At 50.9% G+C, this 19,716-nt stretch overlaps 1 protein-coding gene across 10 annotated transcripts in view; it reads right to left on the bottom strand.

Annotated features, from left to right (window-relative positions):
- Nucleotides 1–19,716, bottom strand: part of KATNIP (katanin interacting protein) — a 151,532-nt gene that overhangs the window by 123,175 nt on the left and 8,641 nt on the right. For 5 of the 10 annotated variants that reach the window (XM_019754669.2, XM_019754672.2, XM_074322769.1 and 2 more), the window contains exon 2: nt 6,873–6,928. The exons of 3 other annotated variants lie outside the window; for them this stretch is intronic. In XM_019754669.2, coding sequence (XP_019610228.2) covers nt 6,873–6,928 — 56 coding nt within the window. Of the gene's footprint in view, nt 1–6,872; nt 6,929–13,949; nt 14,127–19,716 lie in introns of those variants that run through there. 2 more of the 10 variants (XM_074322766.1, XM_074322771.1) reach the window with 2 other exon arrangements.

Raw genomic sequence — 19,716 nt, 5'->3', positions numbered from 1 at the left:
GGTGACACAGCCTCGGGATCCAGGCTGTCTGGCTCCAGGCTCCACAGGCTCAGCTCCTTGGCTGCACAGCTTCTAACGCCACCACGGGACGTATCCGCTCTGCAGAAATGAGAAGCTGTCAGGGTCACCAAGGCCCCCCCTCTCCAGCTTCTCAAAGCGACAGAGACCAAGGCCTCAATACGGGGAAGACTGACGACAATAACTTCACCACTGGGAACACACTTGACAGTTGCGTGTAAAATGGATTTAATTCTTCTCTGCCCGGAAATGTGAATTAAAGGCTTCGCTCCGGGGGAAGGGCCGATTTGGAATGTCCCGTCTATCAGGCAGGCGGGCTCTTGTGTGGCACCAGTGGTTTGCACTGTCTTTCTTTTCCTCTCTCTTCCTTTTTATTTTCTTACATTTTTAAACAAAGCAGTTGAGATCCGTCCCTATGGAAGGGGCAGCTCCCGCTTCACCGGAAGGCTGAAGTTGCGAGAACGTTGAGAACTGAACGGAGGAAAGAGAAGGGCACGCTGTGTGCACGCTTAGGGTAAGCCAGCAGTCCCACTGTTCCCTGCCATTAGCCAAAACACGTGCTCAGGCCGAAGGGCCCGTGACAGTCCCTTCAAACACCGAGGCACTGGGTGTGCCCCCAAGTCCTTCCCAGGACACTGCTCTGCTCCGACTCCCTGCGGGACGGCAGGGTGGCCGCTGAGTGGCTCCAGTGTGGAGACCTCAGCCACGGGCAGCCACCCTTGTATCTGGCCAGAATTCTCCAAGGCGGCCTGGGACCAAGCTCTGCCCGTCTCACGCTGGGAGACACAGTGGAAACATCAGTGTTAACAGAGCACATGTCCTTTGATCCGTTAATTCCACGGCAAAGAACTTGACCTTTGGCTACTCTGCCCCTGTGCACCGATGTCTGCTTGGGGACAGTCGCTAACGTGCTCTTACGTAGCTAAGGGCCATTCACAGCGCAGGCGGCCATGAACCAGAACAAGTACTACACTTTCAGGCAGGGCCACGCTCCTTCATGCGCAATTACTCAGCAGCAAAACCAGCTCAGAGCAGACATGAAATGCATTGTCTTTACCCCACTTAATACGAATATTCATTTTTTTGTGCAGATATATTAATGTATTTGATTATTGGGTCCTGTCCCCGGCCAGACTGGGACAGTATTACTTTCTAATTTCCAAAAAACACGAAACACATGTGGCCCCAGAGGCTTCAAATAACGCGTGACGTTTCTGTGCAGTTGTAACGGAGCGCTGTGCAGCCCTAAAGAGGAGTGAGGTGTGCGCCCCCCTCCTGCTGCGGGATGTTCTCCGAGACGTGTTATTGGGTGAAAACAAAACCACGTGTTGGTGCTATCATGTGTGAGAGGGGCAGGGGGAGGGGCAGAGGGGGACAGATACGCTTTGCATAGAAAGTTTCTGGGAGGACACACCCGAAATTGATTCCAACAGTTGCCTCTTGGGAGGGCAGCTGGGGAGCTGATGTCAGGAGCACGGCATCCCCTAAATGCCCTTTAGCACTAATTAGCCAGGTCGATGAGACTCTCTCCCTCTGGCCTCTGAGCTGAGAGAAGGAGCAGCGCTAGGGCGACGAGGCACAGAGGCCGAGGGGAGCAGGGGCCTGGCCACGCTGGTGCGCAGACAGGGCTGTCCAGGTAACCCCGTCCCTGGGGCACCCCGGATCCTGGACTCCCTCCATTGCTGTGTCCTTCACCAGTGTCCTCCTCTGCTTAGTGAAGTCGAGAGGAGCCTCTCGTCCTTGCACCAAAAGGCTGTGCTTAGAAGAAGGAAGTGTTTGTGTGCACACAGGCGTGGGCATGCATGCAAAGGAAAGGCTTAACCTTTTCGAGGTGGCTGAGTTAGATGACTTTTGCAGCCCTTTAGAAAGTCAGCTCAGCACAGGAGTGTGCTGCCAAGAGCATTTTCCCGAATCTCTGGTCAGCGGCTAAAGAAGGAAGCCCATGATCCCAGGAGGCTCTGAGTGGTTTACCATGGGGCCCACTTGCCTGAGGGGACACGGCCAGGACCTGGAAGGCTGGACTCTGCCTACGGTCCAGCTGGAGCAGAAGCTCTGCTCTGTCCAAGGGCATGACTCTGTTAAGTACCAGACACTCTGACGAGGCGTAGTTAGGGAACACTAACACTTCTGGAATGCTTACCAGGGGTCAGGCACTGTACCAGGTGCATTACTGCCTTTCCTCTGTAAACCGCCTCCAAAGTGGATATTAACCAATGAGATGGGGGGGGGTCAAGAGACTCATCCGAGGTCACGCGACTGGGCTCCGCTGCAGAAGCCCATGGTGGGGACTAACTCCCAGTGGCCTGGGCCTCTGTGCCCCTGTGCAGTGGGAGGACGCGTCCCCCTGAGCCCCACAGGGCAATGGGCACCAGTGTGAACACCGGGAGGGGGTGACGAGTAGATTTCTTCCTTCGCTGTGGTTTCCTTTTGTTCAAAACACCGTCTGATAAATTACTTCCTCTTCATGTTTGAGTAAACTACACTGACCACTGTCTCCAAGTCACTAATCTATAACCAGGGGCCACAGACACTGTGATCGCCCCAGGCAGGAATCACGAATGCTCCTTACAGGTGAGGCTGAGAATATTTTTACCAGCTACACCAGACGCATCTGCCGACTTGACACCAACCGCCCAAGACACATTTTCCACAAATGACTGTAACCCTTCCCAAGCCTCCTCCTCAGAAGTCTTCTCTCCCTCCTCCGGCACCGCCTGGGGCGTTAGCTGGGTCTCCTCCAGGGTGTCTGTCATTCTCTCCTGTGATTTGTGCCCATTTGTGTCTGTGAGAAGGCTTGAGAACCGGGTGCCCTCCGGGCCAGGCAGGACTGGGAGCCAGGGGTTAGTCAATACCTGCAAGCCGCTGGCTCTCACCTGTGGCTGCACACCCAGCTGCCTGCAGGGGGGGATTAAACACTTTGATGCCAGAACTTCTGATCTAACTGGTTCGAAAAGAGGCCTGGACATTGGGGGATTTAAAGGCTCCCAGGGGATTCTCATGTGCCGCAGCGTCTGTGAACCACCGACAGAAAGCGCTGGGCGCAGGGCAAGGCACAGTTGTTGGCATCTGTGGGGCAGAAGCGGGGGCGGGGAGGGCACTGTGGAGGGCCCCACGGACGGGGGTCCATCCTCCACAACAGCCATTGCCCCTGTTGCCCGATGGCAATAACGATGCGTTGTTTCTCCATTTTTCCAAAGAAGCCAGAAGTCTGCATTTTCATGTGAACTCTCCCTACGTTTAAACGTGGATACCTAATTCCACAGAAATTATAAGGGGGTATGGGCCAAAGAAAACACACCTTGGGGCTGAACTGGGCCGGCAACCTCATTGAAAACAGCTTCACAACCTCCCTTTGCCAGGCTGGCCCACGACCTCGCAGAGAGCATCCAATCCCCACCCAGGATGGAAACCGCACGTTCACCTGTCAAGGCGTAAGCTGGCCCGCAACCTCACCGCCCAGGGATCACGACATGTGTCCCAGCCTGCGGTTCTAACCAGCATGTTTTCCTTGCCTTTCATGGGGATACCTGGCATCTTGTGTGAAGTGCAGATTTCCCAGACAAGGAGGGGAAAGATGCAGAAAAGGGAGGGGCTGGAAGAGGCACGTTATTAACACAGCAGGACGTGAGACCTGGCAGCTTCTATTGGTTTCTCTTGTTTCTCTAACCAAACAAAAACCCTGTTAAGAGAGCTGGGACCCTCTTTTGCAGAGGACCTGACACCATCTTGAATATCTTTCAGGGTTAAACTCGGATATTGTGATAAACAACCTCACTCTCCATCTTCTCTCACTTCAAGCACTTTCCAGAGAGGAGTGATGCGGAATGCTCTCCAGCAACTGACATGATGGGAGTAGCGGGAAAGTGGCAATTAGGGACTCCTGTTGCCAAGGAGAGAGCGAGACAGGCGGGAGAAAGTATTTCTTCTAGTTACCCGCTGCCCTGGTTTCCCAGCCAATTTCTTAATGTGGATAAATGGGTTCTGTAACCAAAGACCTCGGTTAGGTTTAAAACAACTCATCCCTGGCCCAGGGGGGCTGGTCCCCAGCCTGGGTCACTTAACAGAGGGAGACCAGGTGCCTGAGGCCTGTGTTCACTCCCACTCTGGCTCCTCCACCTCCAGGTCTCTGGAAAGACTGCAGGACAGGCACACCTGTTCCTGCCTCCAGAAAAATCTTCCCCCCAGAAAGGAGTGGGAGAATCTGCCTTTGTTCAGCTTCTCGGTTCCCCCAGGGGAGACATTTAGATATTTTCAGCAGCATAAAAGTTCCCAAGTTATCTCCCCGCCCTCCTTCCAGGTAAGGTTAATTAAAGAAGAAGAGCCACACTGGCTGTTCTGGTTCCAGCTGAGAAAGGAGACAACAGGAGAGAGGAGAGAGGAGGAGAGTCAGAGCAAAGCAAATGGGGGGCCCTCTGCAGTCCAACCCCAACATGCGCCCTCAGAGCTGGCTGAGAGTGTGGCCAGCACAGAGGACTCAGAGCCAAGACATGGAAAGAGAAAGACCATGTCAATTTGGGGGCCAGTTCTGTGCCCCTGGACCCAGCCGAGCCTGAGGAATTCTTTTCCTCATTAGAATTACGTCACTTTACAATCAAGAGTGTTAGTATACACATGTCGGCAAATTTGATATTGATGGTGAGCTATATGCCTTCATGCCCCTTGTTGTGCGGGAGACCTGGCTCGCTGCGCCATTTTTCAGGCGGGGCGGCCTGTGGGGTCTCTGTCCTGCTCCCCACACAAGAACGCAGGACATGGTGAGGCCGAAAAGGAACACCCACGGAGCCATAGGTAGGGGAGTCATACCACCACGGTCTCACTGGAGGCTGGGTTCACCAGACACGCGACCTGCCGTCTGCCTTTCCGCCAACCGACCGACCAACAACTCTCCTCCACTCTCTCCTCTGTTCCTCTCTCTCGGCTCTCCTCTTCCGCTCTCCTCGGCTCTCCTCGGCCCTCCGTAGCCGCAGCAGTTATACCAGCGGCCAATCGGCTAACCGGCCACAGCCGACGGCCAATCAGCCACAGCTGAGCCAGCACCTTTCCACATGAGGCCGAGAGCCTGTAAACTAATTTTTGGGGCTCTGTCCCCACGCCCCTGCATCCATCTGCCCCTAAATACGGCTCAAGTTTAAACGCCCATGAGCTCGAGACCTCCCTGTGGTAACCGGTGGTGCTCGCGCCACCTCCCACCTCAGGCTCAAGGGTCTTTGCGACTTTCCTATTCATGCCTCTGTGACTTTGACCATGTCATTTCCTTGGCCTGGAAAACTCCTACTGACCCTTCCAGGGAAGCCTGCACATCTGCAAAGCCTTTTTTGATAACCACCAGCAGAATTCGGTGACCCCTTTTCTGTACTAAAATTCCACTTTCTTTGCCCTTCTCTCGCTGTGCGGGCACTTCTCACATGGCACAGTAACAACCTTGTCACCTTTCCCTTCTAACCACACTGTGCACAGCCCAAGATCACAGACCGTCTCAGACGGGCCTCAGTCCCAGGGCTGGTGCCTGGTGTTGGGCAGACAGGTTCGGGTTTCAAGAATGGCCACGATATTTTATAGCTTTTCCCATCAAGAGGTGAGGCCTAGTTCCCGGCCCCTTGGATCTGGGCTGACCTTGGGACTTGCTTTGAAGGACAGAAAGTGGCAAAAGTGACACTAGGCCAGTTCTGAGCCCGGGGCTCAAGAGGTGCTGCGGGAGCCGGCCCGGTGGCTCAGGCAGTTGGAGTTCCGTGCCCCTAACGCTGAAAGCTGCTGGTTCGATTCCAACATGGGCCAGTGGGCTCTCAACCGCAAGTTTGCCGGTCAACTCCCGCAAGGGATGGTGGGCTGCAACTAGCAACGGCAACTGGACCTGGAGCTGAGCTGCACTCTCCACAACTAAGATTGAAAGGACAACAACTTGACTTGGAAAAAAGGCCTGGAAGTACACACTGTTCCCCAATAATGTCCTGTTCCCCTTCCCCAATAAAAATCTTAAAAAAAAAAAAAGAGGTGCCGTGGTGTCAAACATTTGAAGCGCTGAACCTCCAAGTGAGGATGAGAGAACATTGGCGGAGAACTAAAGCGCCCTAACTGATAAGAAGCCAGCCCCTAGACGACGGCAGGTAACTGCAAGTGCTAAGTGAGCTCAGCGGAGCTCAGCAGAGCCTGGCCCACCAGCAGACCTGCCCAGGTAAGCCTAGCCCGAATTGCTAAGCCACAGAATTGTGAACTAAACGCATAGTTGTTTTTAAGTCACTAAAATCAGGAGTGATATGTTACACAGACAAAGCTGACTGATACATTCAGCAAGCGATGATGACTACAAGTGACACTGGGTTTTGTCATGCGGGGTGTCTGCTCCCGCTCCCCACATAAGAACGCAGGATATGGTGAGGCCAAAAAGGAACACCCACGGAGCCGTAGATACGGGAGTCAGACCACTATAGTCTCGCTGGCAGCTGGGTTGGAGACACAGGAAGCAGGAGCCACGCAATCCACAATCTGCTGTCCACTTGTCTCCCACCCAACCTCACTTGCCAACTGCAATCTGCACTTACTAGCTTAGCCATGGCAATTATATCAGCGGCTAATGGCTAACTGGTAACAGCTGACGGCCAACTAGTCACAGCTGATGACCATCTACTACCTGAGCCAGCACCTTTCCATGTGAGGCCGAGAGCCTGGAAACTGCTCTCTGGGGCTCTGTCCCCACAGTTTATAACTCTAGTTGCCAAGTATCATTTGTGCAGGGATTCAAGCTGGGACTCAGAGCGGGAAGAGGAGGGCAACCAGGAATGCGTAATCGCCAGCCTGCTCCCGCAGGTCCCTTCCAATAGCTGCCTCCCGTGAGCCCCGGCCAATGACGCGTTTACCTCCTTTTTCTCCCGCGAGCAGGACCGGCTTCTCGCAGCCTTTCGCAGAGTCTGACCTGTAGCAGTCCAAAAGCAGAACCAGAGATTAAGGCTGTTTTAAAACCACTAGTTTATCAACGCAAAAGCTTTTTCATTTGCAAACTGGATAGACAGCCCAATCATAATCAAATGATTTTAAGAAAATGGAACCTATTATTATAATGGGGAAAATGGTATACTCTTGAAATAGACCAACAGCAAGGAAATGGTAATTCACACCCTCACATTGTTATTTGACTATAATGAACAAAGCCTCAGCTCTTTACTCTGGAACATTATCTGCACTCTGCAAGGGCCGACAGGCTCTACAGTTTTCCCAGGCGAATTGCACTTCTATTAAATTGTTTGGAATCGCGTAAAATCCCTTCCGCTGTGCATACACACAGCCTCTGATGAGTACATCCCCATGTGCTGCACCAAACCGCCAAGCTCGAAACACTGGTGATGGCACAGAGCTCAGTTAGTGGGAAGCACCCATACGTCACATCGTGGGCGATTTCAGAGAGAAGCGTTGCTTTTCTCCCCAAACCGGAGACTAGTACTTGGAGGCACAGGTTCAGCAGCTCGACGTCACAATGTTTAAATATGCTGTTCTCAATGCAGTTTTCACAACTTTTATGGAAGTGTCCGTGATAAAAGGATTCTTTAATGGAAAATGGATGGGTCGCCTTGATTTTAAATAGAAAATGGTGGTCACTGAAAGGTGTCTCCCAAATTGGGCAACTTCCCTCTCGAGCGGCTATTTGAGAGAATGCCGTCACCACAGGTCCCATTAGCTAAGAGCGCTCAGAAGGCAGGAGCAAAAAGCATTAGTGATGACGTGTTGAGAGGCAAGAGAGGGGGACCGAGTCTCAGAGGGAAGACACGTGTCCTTGGGTGTGGCCACTTCCAGTGGGTCCGAGGCGGCGGGGCTCACAGCCAGCGACAGAGCACAAGTCAAGGGACATTGCTCTTTCTAAGAAGGTGAGAATAAGGGAAGAGCAAAAGCCCAAAGATGAACCTCTGGCGATGGCCGAACTTTGGGGCCAATATATCAAAGGATTTAGAAAAGAGGCAGCAAGAGAACTGATGGAAGACCGTGGATTACAGCAGCACGGTACGGCAGGCGTGTTTTGGGTTATCCTCTCAGCTCATAATGAAACCCTGAAGTGCCCCATCTCTCTTCCTCTCCTCTCCATTCTCAGGATGGGCCCCTGACCGAGCGGCAGCCGACCAGAATCCCAGCCCCAGGAATCTGGAATTGGTTCTGACAGAGGTTAAGAGGGCCGGACCAGGGTGCTGTGAGCAGCCAGCCACCTGCCTTGGGGACAGACTAACAGAGAATGCCAGGACAGAATGAACTGATGTGAAACTGACTGCATACCCAGCTGTGTTCCACAGACACCCACTTAGTGTGTGTGTGGGGGGGGGGGGGGCGGGGTTTTCTTTCTCTTTCTATCTATCTCTTTTCTTTTTGCCTTAAGACAAAGAACACAGGATTTCGGGATGAAAAAGAGCCCCAGAAAATGTACCGTGATGGTGCAGGATGTCGACAGTTGGGGAGCTTGTACGCGTGTAGGGACAAGGGGGTATATGAGAACTCTGTATTTTCTACTCAATTTTGCTATGAAACTAAAACTGCTCTAAAAAATAAAATATATCAATTTTTAAAAAAACAACAACAATGAGCCCAGGATTCAGGGCTCAGGTGATCTGGGCTGTTTGGCCAATTGTATCCTGAGTGTCTGGGGCAGGAGCCACAGTGAATGGCTTCTACAGACCGCGCCTGTGCCTGCGCTGGCTGTCAGTCGAGGGACGCAGAGCAGGCCCTGCAGCCAGAGAGGGTAACTCTCCACGTAGCACAGGCCATGCAGTGCAAAGCCAGGAGTTAGGAGATGGGTCTGGATGGGACAGAGCGGGTCGGAGGCCAGAGGCCAGACAAGGCTGGTTTTAGTAGCAGAAGCAGTTCTGCTGCAAGCAAGCTGCCAGCGGGGCCCAGAGCAAGGGTAGCGGGCAGGAGGGCAGCAGAGCCAGGCCAGGGGCGAGTGGTGGACTCCAGAGTCTGGCTGAGGCCCCTTCTGTGCTGGTAGAGGAATCCGGTCCCGTAAATAGCTAACCAGTTACAGACCCTGATAAGTCAGGATCCAACAGGAGCTCCCTGGACCTTATTTCCTTCCTTTTCTTTTTTTTAAATGAGAGTTAGGCTGAATCACCTCTGGGTTTGCTTCTCATCTCTAAAATTCTGTCACACCAATAAGGAAGAGTTAAAAAAACCCATTAAGCTGGGCCATAAAAACTAAATATTAATACAAAAAAACAGAGAGCTTACCTACTGAAATTTGAAAGCAAATCTCTCTAGTGGAGTTAATTAGAAGCTGCTTTACCCATTAAATTGGAAAATAACTTGCTTACTTTCCAAGGAAGATAATTTGCGCTAATGACATGCATTTGTTATCGAAGGCCCGTCACCCCACTGAACCCCTCTCGCCTCCAGGTGGCTGGATGTGAAGACAGCTCCTTCTTGCCAGGACACAAGGAACCAGCTTACACTGCGCCTGTCGGCTGCACTCAGCTTCTCCAAGTATCATCCTACCCTTAGCTCATCTCCTTTCACAACAACTCAGGGAGTGAGGTGGGAGATGGTAACATCAATATCAATATACGCTACTTGCAAAATTAAGGGTGGTCCCTCTCTGCATGTTGCAAGGTGACCTGCCAGCTTCAGCCATAAAACAATAAATAAGGCCAAATGTACGTGATACGTGTATACCTTACTTTATAAAACAGATGTGTGCCTGGGGAAAAGATAAAAAGAAATGAAGGCAATGAATGTTTGTAACTATAATACCATTCTCCCACTTCAGATTTCAGAGGGACTTTATCTGCACTTAGGATTTATTTCCAACGGTTCAAAGATTCTGACACTTCAGTTTTACTTTACTCTAGATGCAGAAAATAATAGTCACCGCTACCATTTAGCGGGGAGCGTCTGAAATCATCGGACAAGGGGGAAAATCGGCATCCAAAGAGGCTTAAACTTCCCGTACACTTCCCGAAAGGACACAGCCTTTCATGGCCACTGCTGCAGGTAATAGGCATGCGTGATATTTGACGCATAAAGACCTGTATGGTACATGATAAAAATACATATGCAAAATGCCATTTTATGGTATTTCTAATTAAGCTATTCATATTGTAATTACCCCATTTTTCCTCTTAGGATTGGAGGAGAGCAGCGGGGCGGAGACAAGAGCTGCTCGGAGCTCGTGTTAAATGGTTGTTCCTGCAGCCCCACTGGACTGGGCACCTACTATGTGCCCGCTCTCCGCATAGCCTTCACCTCCCACATCCGCACAACCACTCCTTAGATCAGGGCTCGGTAAACTGTGTCTGTAAGGAGCCAGATAGTAAATACAGAGGGTGCCAAAAAAACGGACACGTATTTTAAGAAAGAAAATAAAACTGTATTAATTGTAATACTCTATACCGATAACAAAAGATGAATACAAGTCACTTTGCCTTCTGCAATTACCAGAGCCGTTCAAAGTGGTTACCGTCAGCGTCCAGATGCTTCTGATGACAGTGAACTACTGTTTCCCCAAAAATAAGACCTAGGCGGACAATCAGCTCTAATGCGTCTTTTGGAGCAAAATTTAATATAAGACCCTGTATATTATATTTTATATCATATCATATCACATTATATTATATTATATTAAAGAACCGGTCTTATATAATAGTAAAATAAGACTGGGTCTTTTATTAATTTTTGCTCCAAAAGACGCATTAGAAAAAAAGAAGAAAAAAAAAGACGCATTAGAGCTGATTGTCCGGCTAGGTCTTATTTTTGGAGAAACACTGCTTGAGCAACGTTGACCAAAGTGTCCACTTGTATACATTTTTTTCGCACCCCCAGTATTTCTTACCTGATAGGCTGTTAAGGTCATGGGGCCATAAGGTCTCTGGCTCAACTACTCAGTTCTGCCACGGTAGGGTGAGAGCAGCCATAGTCACTGTGTGAAAAAACGGGGGTGGCTGCGTGCTAATAAAACTTTATTCTCATCAACAGGCAGCGGGCTGGTTTTGGCCCACAGGCTATGTATAGTTTGCTGAGCTGCTCTAGATGAACCGTATTATTCCCATTGACACAAACCAATGAAGAAATGAGAAACAGACAGAATGAGTGATTGAGCTCCTTGCTCAAGGTCACAAACTGTAGTCTGTGAAGTGATGGGGCTCAGTGTTCTGCCGATCACCACCCTCATGTCACCATCCTCACTGTCACCACCCTCACTGTCAACATCCTCACCATCCTCACTGTCACCACCCTCACCACCCTCACCGTCACCACCCTCACCACCCTGACTGTCACCATCCTCACTGTCAACATCATCAGCATCCTCACCCTCACTGTCACCATCACCACTGTCACCATGCTCAGCATTACCACCTTCACTACCGTCACCACCACCACCATTATCATCACCGTCCCCGTGTGAGTTCACCGGAATCAGGGCTCCGCGTGCCTCGCCCTGAACTCCAGGCTAAGTACACAAACCAACTCATTCACTCTTCTCAGCTCCCCTCTGAAATGGGTACCACTCTTACCCCCACTTACAGAGGAGGCCGCTGAGCCCCACAGAGGTTAGGAAACTGGCCCAGCATCATGGAGCTGGTGAGTAGACGGGCCTTGATGTCAATCTGGGCAGTTTGGCTACAGGGCCTGCGTTCTTATCCACGAAGCTACCCTGTCCCTCCGCCAGCTCTCTAAAGACAAGTACAAGAGGCCAGAATGTGCTGGGGAGGGAGTGTGATTTAAGGAATTCTTTCTGTGATGCAGCTTCTTAATGTCCTTTAGACTCCTCAAGCAATTAATCACGGGATTAGAAGCAAATGATTCCCCAGGCATAAAGGGAGATGGAGCTCCCCACTAGCCAGATAAATGCCATAAAATGCCAGATGTGGCAAAGCAGGCTGGACAGCAGACGCGCACGACCACCTGCTCAGGTAAAATGCTCAGCTGTGGCTGGCAGGGCTGGGCTTTGGAGCATAAAGGTGACTTGCGGGAATCCCCCAGGCAAAGAGGATCCCTGCAGGGACCTCCCCAAAACAGAGGAGTTTGGAACAAAGGATTTGTTTCTCCCCACTGGGGTGATGGTGCTTCCATTCCGTGACTAATGGGAGCTTATTTCTGCTGTTGTCCAAATAGGAGGGCTCACGCAGCTCTCGTTTTATATATCTATGTAATTTAATTTAAATGACAAATATCCCACTGACATACCACTTTCTCTCACGGATCCGACTGGCAAAAATCCAGAGGTTTGACAATACGCAGTTGGCAAGAGCTAGGAAGAGGCACTTGAGCACTGCTGGGAGGAATACGAAATGACACAGCCCCTTTGCAGGCTGTTTTGGCGATGTCCTCAAAAGCACAAAACGCATTTTCCCTTCGAGTAGCCATATCACTCCTAGGAATCTACCGTGAAGAAACACCGCCCCAAACAGGAAACAAATGCATACACAAGGTATTCGCGTATTCACTGTGTGATAATTTGCAATAGCGAATATTAGCAATAACCCGTAAGTCTAAGAGGCGGGACTGGCTGAATAAATATGGTGAATCCACACAACCAAATGACGACGAAGTTAGAAGAAAGAATGGGCAAGTTCCCTATCAATGTTATAGATGGGCCAGAGGTTAAGTGAAAAAATCAAGGGGCAGAAAATATAACGTAGTATGCAATCTTTTCTCTAAGAAAGAGGGAAAATAAGAATTGGTTCTATAAAGAACCACTTAGAAGATACATGCACAAGCGTGACTTATCAATGTATATTTTTATATTGTTTTTATTTTTTGAATGATTTGGATCAATTTCCTATCCAAACAACTAAAATAAATTTAAAATATTAAATGTCTATAAGGTTGATTTGAATGTTTTAAAAACATGAGAAATGCCGTACATTTTCCCATCTAAGGTCTGAGCGGGGGTGCTCCATGGGATGGGCCTGGAGTAGCTTCTATGAACCTGGGGCCCCCGAAGCTTTGCTAGAAAGAGAACACAGTATTTTCAGAGGACAAACTGCCTTGTTTTAAGAGATCAATCTGTAACGCGTGAGTTACGAATCACATGATAAAATATGGTTTCTGGAAACGAGAGTTTCTTAGCTAAGCCAAGAAGCGACTGGAGACCCGCTCATTTACTGGTGGGCCAAGCTGTTAGGAAATGGCTAGCGAATATGCGAATGGAGAGACAAAGGAAAGGAAAATTGAGACCTGTTCCAAGGGGTTGTCTGGAACTCGGTTCCTAGTGCTTCCTGTGCAGCTCCCACTGTCGGTTCTGCCCCCGCCCATAGGACTTGGGATCCCCTATCATGAGTAACAACAAAGCCATTTGGCTCAGAGAAGCAAAGAAACTCGCCCGAGGTCACAGAGCAAGGGGAAGACCTTGGCTTAGCAATGAGTCAGTCTGGCGGCTAATTAGTGTTCACTGCAGCCGCTGCCTGCATACCCCCTTCAATTCCAGGAGGGGGCGCACCCCGTCCCACTGCCATTACCACCCCCACCCCCGCACGCCTTCAGCCCTATCCCAGCTTCCTGAACCTTGATTCTCTGACCCACAGCCTTTGCAAAGACACGAGTGGCAGAGTAAGGCGGCGGGGTGGGCACAGGGCAGCCTGGCGAGGACCTGCCCAGCCTGACGGGTCCAGCCGCTGGTTTCCATGCAGAAATGTCCGCTCAGTTTTGTGGGCTTTGATGTTTGCAGAGAAGTCCAGTTGCAGGAGAAAGGGTCTCATTTTTAAACGTTGACAAGTAATTAAAAACTTTTTAAGCTCTGTGCAGGCCCAACAACACAGGCGTCTAGTTTCCAGCCTAACAGGTAACTGGGCAGGAGACTAGAAAACCTTCCCCTCTCCCCATTGTTTCCTTTCCTCAATGCCATGGACGCTTTTATTGGGGAGGGGGCCTCTTTGAGGAAAGCTCATATAATAACAGAAGTCTTTTAGACAAAGAGCACGACTGTTTGGAAGCCAGGCAAGTGTTGGCTTTGACACACTCACCTGTTTAAATTCCCCACGTGCGCCCCCAGGCTGGACCTGGCCCTTGCAGTCAGGCATGTTCCCTCTTCTGAAAGCCGGCAACATCCCTGTCATTCTTCCTTTGCATTTTCTGTGTAATTCAAATTCCCAGGGCCCAGTTTACTGCCAAATTACCTGAGATAAACAAGTCATGCTAAGATCCCCTTTTCCTTCCCAAACCCAAACGGCAGCTGGCAACTGGAAATGGTTATTTATAATCGACACACGGACAAGCACAGGCACATTTGCGTGGTGTCGAAATCCTTAGCCATGCAGTCTCTTTGGCCAGCCTCATAATTAGTTGAGAGCCTGGGGCAATGCTGTGCGGTAGTTAAGAGAGAAGGTTCTGGGTCAGCCTGTCTGGCTCTGCCTCGCATTACTTGTTTGGGAATCCTAACTGTCCCAATTCCACGTCAGTTAATTGTCAGGGTTAAGAGAGTACATGGGAAACACGAGGTCGGACAACTAAGTTCGTGAACTCATCCTAGAAAAAGTGCTACACACCTCATTGCAGAATATCACCACTGTCACCTTCAAAGTACTCCCCTTGGGAAGCTATGCACCAACGCCAGTGCCTAGTCCACCCTTCAAAGCCATTTTGGAACTCTTCTTCTGGAATGGCCATCAGAGCTGTCATCATATTACCCTTGATGTCCTGAATGTCATCAAAATGTCTTCCTTTCAATATTTCCTTTATCTCCAGGTAAAGAAAGAAGTCATTGGGGGCTAGATCAGGTGAGTAGGGAGGGAGTTCCAATACAGTTATTTGTTTCCTGGCTAGAAACTCCCTCACAGACAGTGCCGTGTGAGCTGGTGCGTTGTCGTGATGCAAGAGCCATGAATTGTTGGTGTAAATTTCAGATTTTCTACCTTTTTCACACAGCCTTTTCAGCACTTCCAAATAGTAAACGTGGTTACCTGTTTGTCTTCCCTCTGACATCACAAAAGGTCAGCAGCATCGTTGCCTCAAGTTCACGAACTTACTTGTCAGGCCTCCTAGAACAGCACCCTGTGTACATAGTAGGTACTCAGCACTTAGTGGTTCCCTCCCGCAGAAACCGCCGACTGTTCCTGCATCTCAGCAGGTTCTGCTGAAACCCGCTACCCAAATACATCCCGAGCCTGTCCCTTCCTCTTCATCTCTGTGAGCCCCTCTGCCTTTTCACCAGCCACCTATCATCCATCTAAAAACAAGACTATCAGGGTCTGCTCGATGCTGCAGGGTTTCCCTCTCCCCCGCTCTCACCCCTCCACCTCCCAGTTTTTCTTCTCCTTGAATTCAGATTCCTTCCCACCCTGGGGCCTTTCCCCTCTTCTTCCTGGTCTTCTCATCGATCAGAGCTCAGCTTAAGGGGGCTGAGCTCGTCAGAGTGGAGGAACCCCCACATCTTCTGCACAGCACTTACTGATTCGTGTCTCGTTGATGCACCTGGGGTCTGTCTTCCCCACTAAATCCCAACTGTGTGAACTCAGAGGCCAGGCCGCTGCCTGGCTTTTTTATCACTGGATTTCCCACACCTGGAACAGTGCCTGGACTGGAGTAGACGTTTCTGGAATAGATGAATGAGTGAATGACCACATTTCTGAATGGACGATGCAGGAAGGGACAGGAGGCATGATGACGAATTGCTGGGAAGACTTCATTTTCTCTCAGTGTGCATTCCTGACCCTTACCCTGCTCTTTCTGGGATGGCGAAGCAAAATATGACAGAGGAAGTTTAATAACATTGTTGATAATTGGAAAATATTGATTTCTTTTTTCATTTGAAATAGTGAGAAGTCAATGCCACACTTCTGTAATCTAATCAGTGGCCTGTGTGACAACAGCTTCCAGGCTGAAATGTACTTTGGTCTAACTCTGTATCCACCACACAGAGACCCAAACCCTCCCCCCTCCACACACCAACCCAGCCCCATCCGCCCAGACAACTCCCCAGAGAATACAAGTGAGGCTACAAGTGAGGACACTTCATTTGTGACAATATGCGTGTATGTTTGTGTATCCAAATTAAAGTGTCTTCTGAGTATTTGAACCCCACACACGAATACAAAAATGACCTGCCACACCACCTTGGAAAACACGAAAAATGGTGTGTGTGAGCCCCTGGAATCCTGAGGAGAAAGAGGCATTTTTCTTGTGATGGCTCATTTTTACTGAGGGCCTATTAAGCACTGGGCACCATTCTAAGGGCTTCAGATGGATGAATTCATTTGATTCTCAGCCCGGTGGGAAGGCCCTACTATTAATCTCCATTTTATAATTTAAGAGTCTAGGCACTGACAGATGAAGTAACTAACTCCCCTGAGGTCATGGCTCGAAAGGAGCTTCAGAATTGCAACCCCCTCAGTCCAACTCCACAAGCTCGGCTCCTTCCACGCCTCTCCAGAATGACGATGCCTGGGATAATGAGGGCAACTCAGACAGAGAGGGAGAGGGGAAAGGGGAGGCAGGGAGGGGAGGAGGGGGGAGGGGGAGGAGAGGCAGGGGGGAGGGGGAGGCAGGGAGGGGAGGAGGGGGGAGGGGGAGGAGAAGGGCAGAGGGGGAGAAGGCAAGAGGGGGAGGGAGAGGGAGGGAGGGAGGGAAGGAGGAGGGGAGAGAGAGAGAGAGAAGCACTAATCCTTTGCCTGGTTTATCACAGTTCCCATCTTCAGACTTAAAATGAAATCTCCATCTCAAAGAAGGCGAGGGATGGAACTGTGTCTCCTTAGGAGGGAGCTTTGTGGGGGGGGGGCGGGCACTGGACTGGAAGACTGGGCCTGCTCCCCCATCCTGGGTCTGTTCCACCATCCAGGGCCTGCTCCCCCATCCTGGGCCTGCTCCCCCATCCTGGGCCTGCTCCCCCATCCTGGGCCTGCTCCCCCATCCTGGGTCTGTTCCCCCATCCTGGGCCTGCTCCCCCATCCTGGGCCGCCCATCTGGGGCACATCACTCCCTGTGCCTCGGCCTCCCTATCTAATAAATGACAGCGGCCAGACTAGATCTAAAGTCCCTCACTGGCTGAGTCCAGCCCACAGACGTGTCTAGTCTCCATAACGTTTAAAAAAAAAATTTTTTTAGCCAACATTTAAATCTTGGGAGATTTCACATTTAAAATTCCTAAGTTCTGAATTCTTCTGAGAAACGGAAAGATCTGGCAACATGGGACCTGTATTCCTGCCTGGTAACGGTTGTCGGGAGCCGAGGGCAATGGCTGCCAGCTGGCATGGCACCCCTGGCTCCCTACCACCCCCAGGTTGTCTCCCTGCCTCTGAGGTCGAATCCAAGTCACCACTTATTAGCAGATCTGAGTTTCTTTTCCCTACAGTGAGGATAAAAGTGACGGTCCGTGTGTCCACGTCACCAGTGAGAACCACCATCGTCGTCGTCATCGTCATCGCAGCTAACACCGACACGTGTACTAACTGTGTGTCAGGCCCCGATCTGAGGTCTTTGCACCTATTAATGCAACTAATTCTCACAAACTCCTGGGAGGAGGACAGGGTTATTACCTCTATTTCATAGATGATGGCAAGATGGCGGAAGGCACATGCTTAGAAATGTGTAGACAATTGATTTCTTTATGAAACTGAAGACCATTCCCAGGCGTGCAAAGTGTATTTAGGTGTTGAAAGAATCTGACTTAAAACGGCATCATTCAATAAATCCTGGCCGCTGCAGTCGTCTAGATGACCTGCCCATTGCCCTGGGCATCTAACCTCCGGAGCCCTGCACAGGCTGTGCAGATCGGAGCCATCCAAACGGGATCCTGCGCTAGGTCTGTCACGTCCTGCCCAGCTCTGGCCTTCTGTGGTTTTAGGTGGATTCACAGTGTACCTCCTTCGTGTGGGCCCCTTTGGAGACACTCACACACAGCACTGCGAGTTCACTTAGACTTCAGAAAGTGGTGGCCCCTGCAGTCGGTGAGCAGACATCCGGGGTGCCGGCTTCCTGCCAGGTGTCACACTCACCGCTAACCTTCCTGTCCTCAAAAGACACGGAAGTCACGGGCTGTCTCCAGAGAATCCATCAGCTAAGGGTGGTCAAAGTAGCATCGGGTTCCAAAATGAAGCAGGGGGTGGGATCGACAGTGACTTTGCTTGGATAGGTGTGTGTGGGGGAGGACAGGAGTGTAACTGAGAAGTGGAGGGGGAGCAGCAGAGGCTGTGGGGTACAGGAAAGGAAGCGAGCACAGGATGTGTTATTAGGACTGGGCGGAACTACTCCAACGGCATGTCTGGGGGAACCATACTTGTCCACGAGAGAAACAGGAACCAGGCGAAGTCTCTGGAAACTTGGCCTGGAGGCTCAGCTGCAACTGCAAGGGCCTTTTCTCTGCTTCATGGAGACCAGCCAATAATTCACTAAGAGACAAATCGCTTCGTCTCCTTCCCGGCTACAATGTCAACCCAGCAAGGAGACACGCGTGGACATCTCTGTACGTCCTCGGGCCCCGTGTTGGGCATACAAAGGAGTACGAGTGGGCTCTACCCTCAGAGAGGAAGACACGTACGGAGGCCCACACCCGTGACAGCGCAACGCAGGAGCCACGGGATGCTGCCACTCGGCAGATAACGTCAGTCACGGTCACCCACAACGTGGAAGTGACCTGACAGAAGGGCACAGATGGCAGGGAACACAGCATGGACCAGGCAGGGCAGTGGGAAAGGACATGGAGTGCTCAAGAGGTGGCCGGCTGTCCGAGGGGCCCTGCGCAGGGCTTGAAGTCTGAGCTGCCTGCAGGGTCAGGCCAACGTTCTCAGGGTAGGAAGCGAGCCCTTGGTGACTGGCACCACCAGTCAGAAGACATCAAACTGGCGTCACATGTCAGGGTCGAGGAGGGCGCGCCACTGTTCCGTGCTGAGAACCAGGGCTGTGGGGGAAGGAGGCCCAGGGAGACCAAAGCACCGTTTCACCCAGAGGCTGAAAAGTCCAGGTGTTTATGGGAAAATCTCTATTTTTAAATATGGGAAAACACAGCTATGGACCCAGTTCAGCCCACTCTAAAAACTCTGGGCATGAGAGCGGGTGGGGGACTATTTAAAGATGAGGCTGGAGACTGACCAACCGAGGGATGGGGCAAGGGAGGGGAAGAGCTTCCCCAGGGAAATTCTCCAATTAAAGGTGCTATGTCCGCGGGGCGATTGTTGAGGCCACTAGGGTGTAGCCAGTCCTGTGCATTAAGGGCAACTGACACTTCCTGATTCTTATACCAAATGCTCTGTCAACAGCTCCGAGCTCCTAACCAATCACATTGCTCCTTGGATCCCTTTCCCCAGGTGTGAGAACCTGGCCCCACGCGACAGGGACCGGGCTGAAACAGCTGTCTGATGACTACCAGAGGGTCGACGGGATTCGGCTGAGCCCTGGTTCTGGGGCATAACTACCCCTAGCTATGGGGTGGGAAACGGGCACAAGTACAGTGAGTACCATATTGAGCCATCTCAAGAATCACATTGGATCTTCTACGGCAGGACGGTCGGCTTTCTTCCTGGGAAGGGCCAGAGAGTAAATATTTTTGGCCACAAGGTCTCTGTCACAACTAGTCAGCTCTGCTACTGAAGCCTGAAAACAGCCACAGGCTGTTTGTATGCATTTGTATGCACAGGGATGTAGCTGTGTTCCAATAAAACTTTATTTACAAAAGCAGGCAGGGGGTCAGAGTGCTTTGGGAAAAGTGGAGACCTTTACAAATGTTATCTTCTAGGGACTCACCTGTTGGGTTGCAGTTATCTGTTTATGTGTGGCTTTCTCACCAGACGACGAAGCTCA

This window comes from Rhinolophus sinicus, linkage group LG18 (assembly GCF_036562045.2).
Source record: "Rhinolophus sinicus isolate RSC01 linkage group LG18, ASM3656204v1, whole genome shotgun sequence".
Lineage (NCBI taxonomy): Eukaryota > Metazoa > Chordata > Mammalia > Chiroptera > Rhinolophidae > Rhinolophus > Rhinolophus sinicus.
This window is presented reverse-complemented; position numbering and strand designations above follow the sequence as displayed.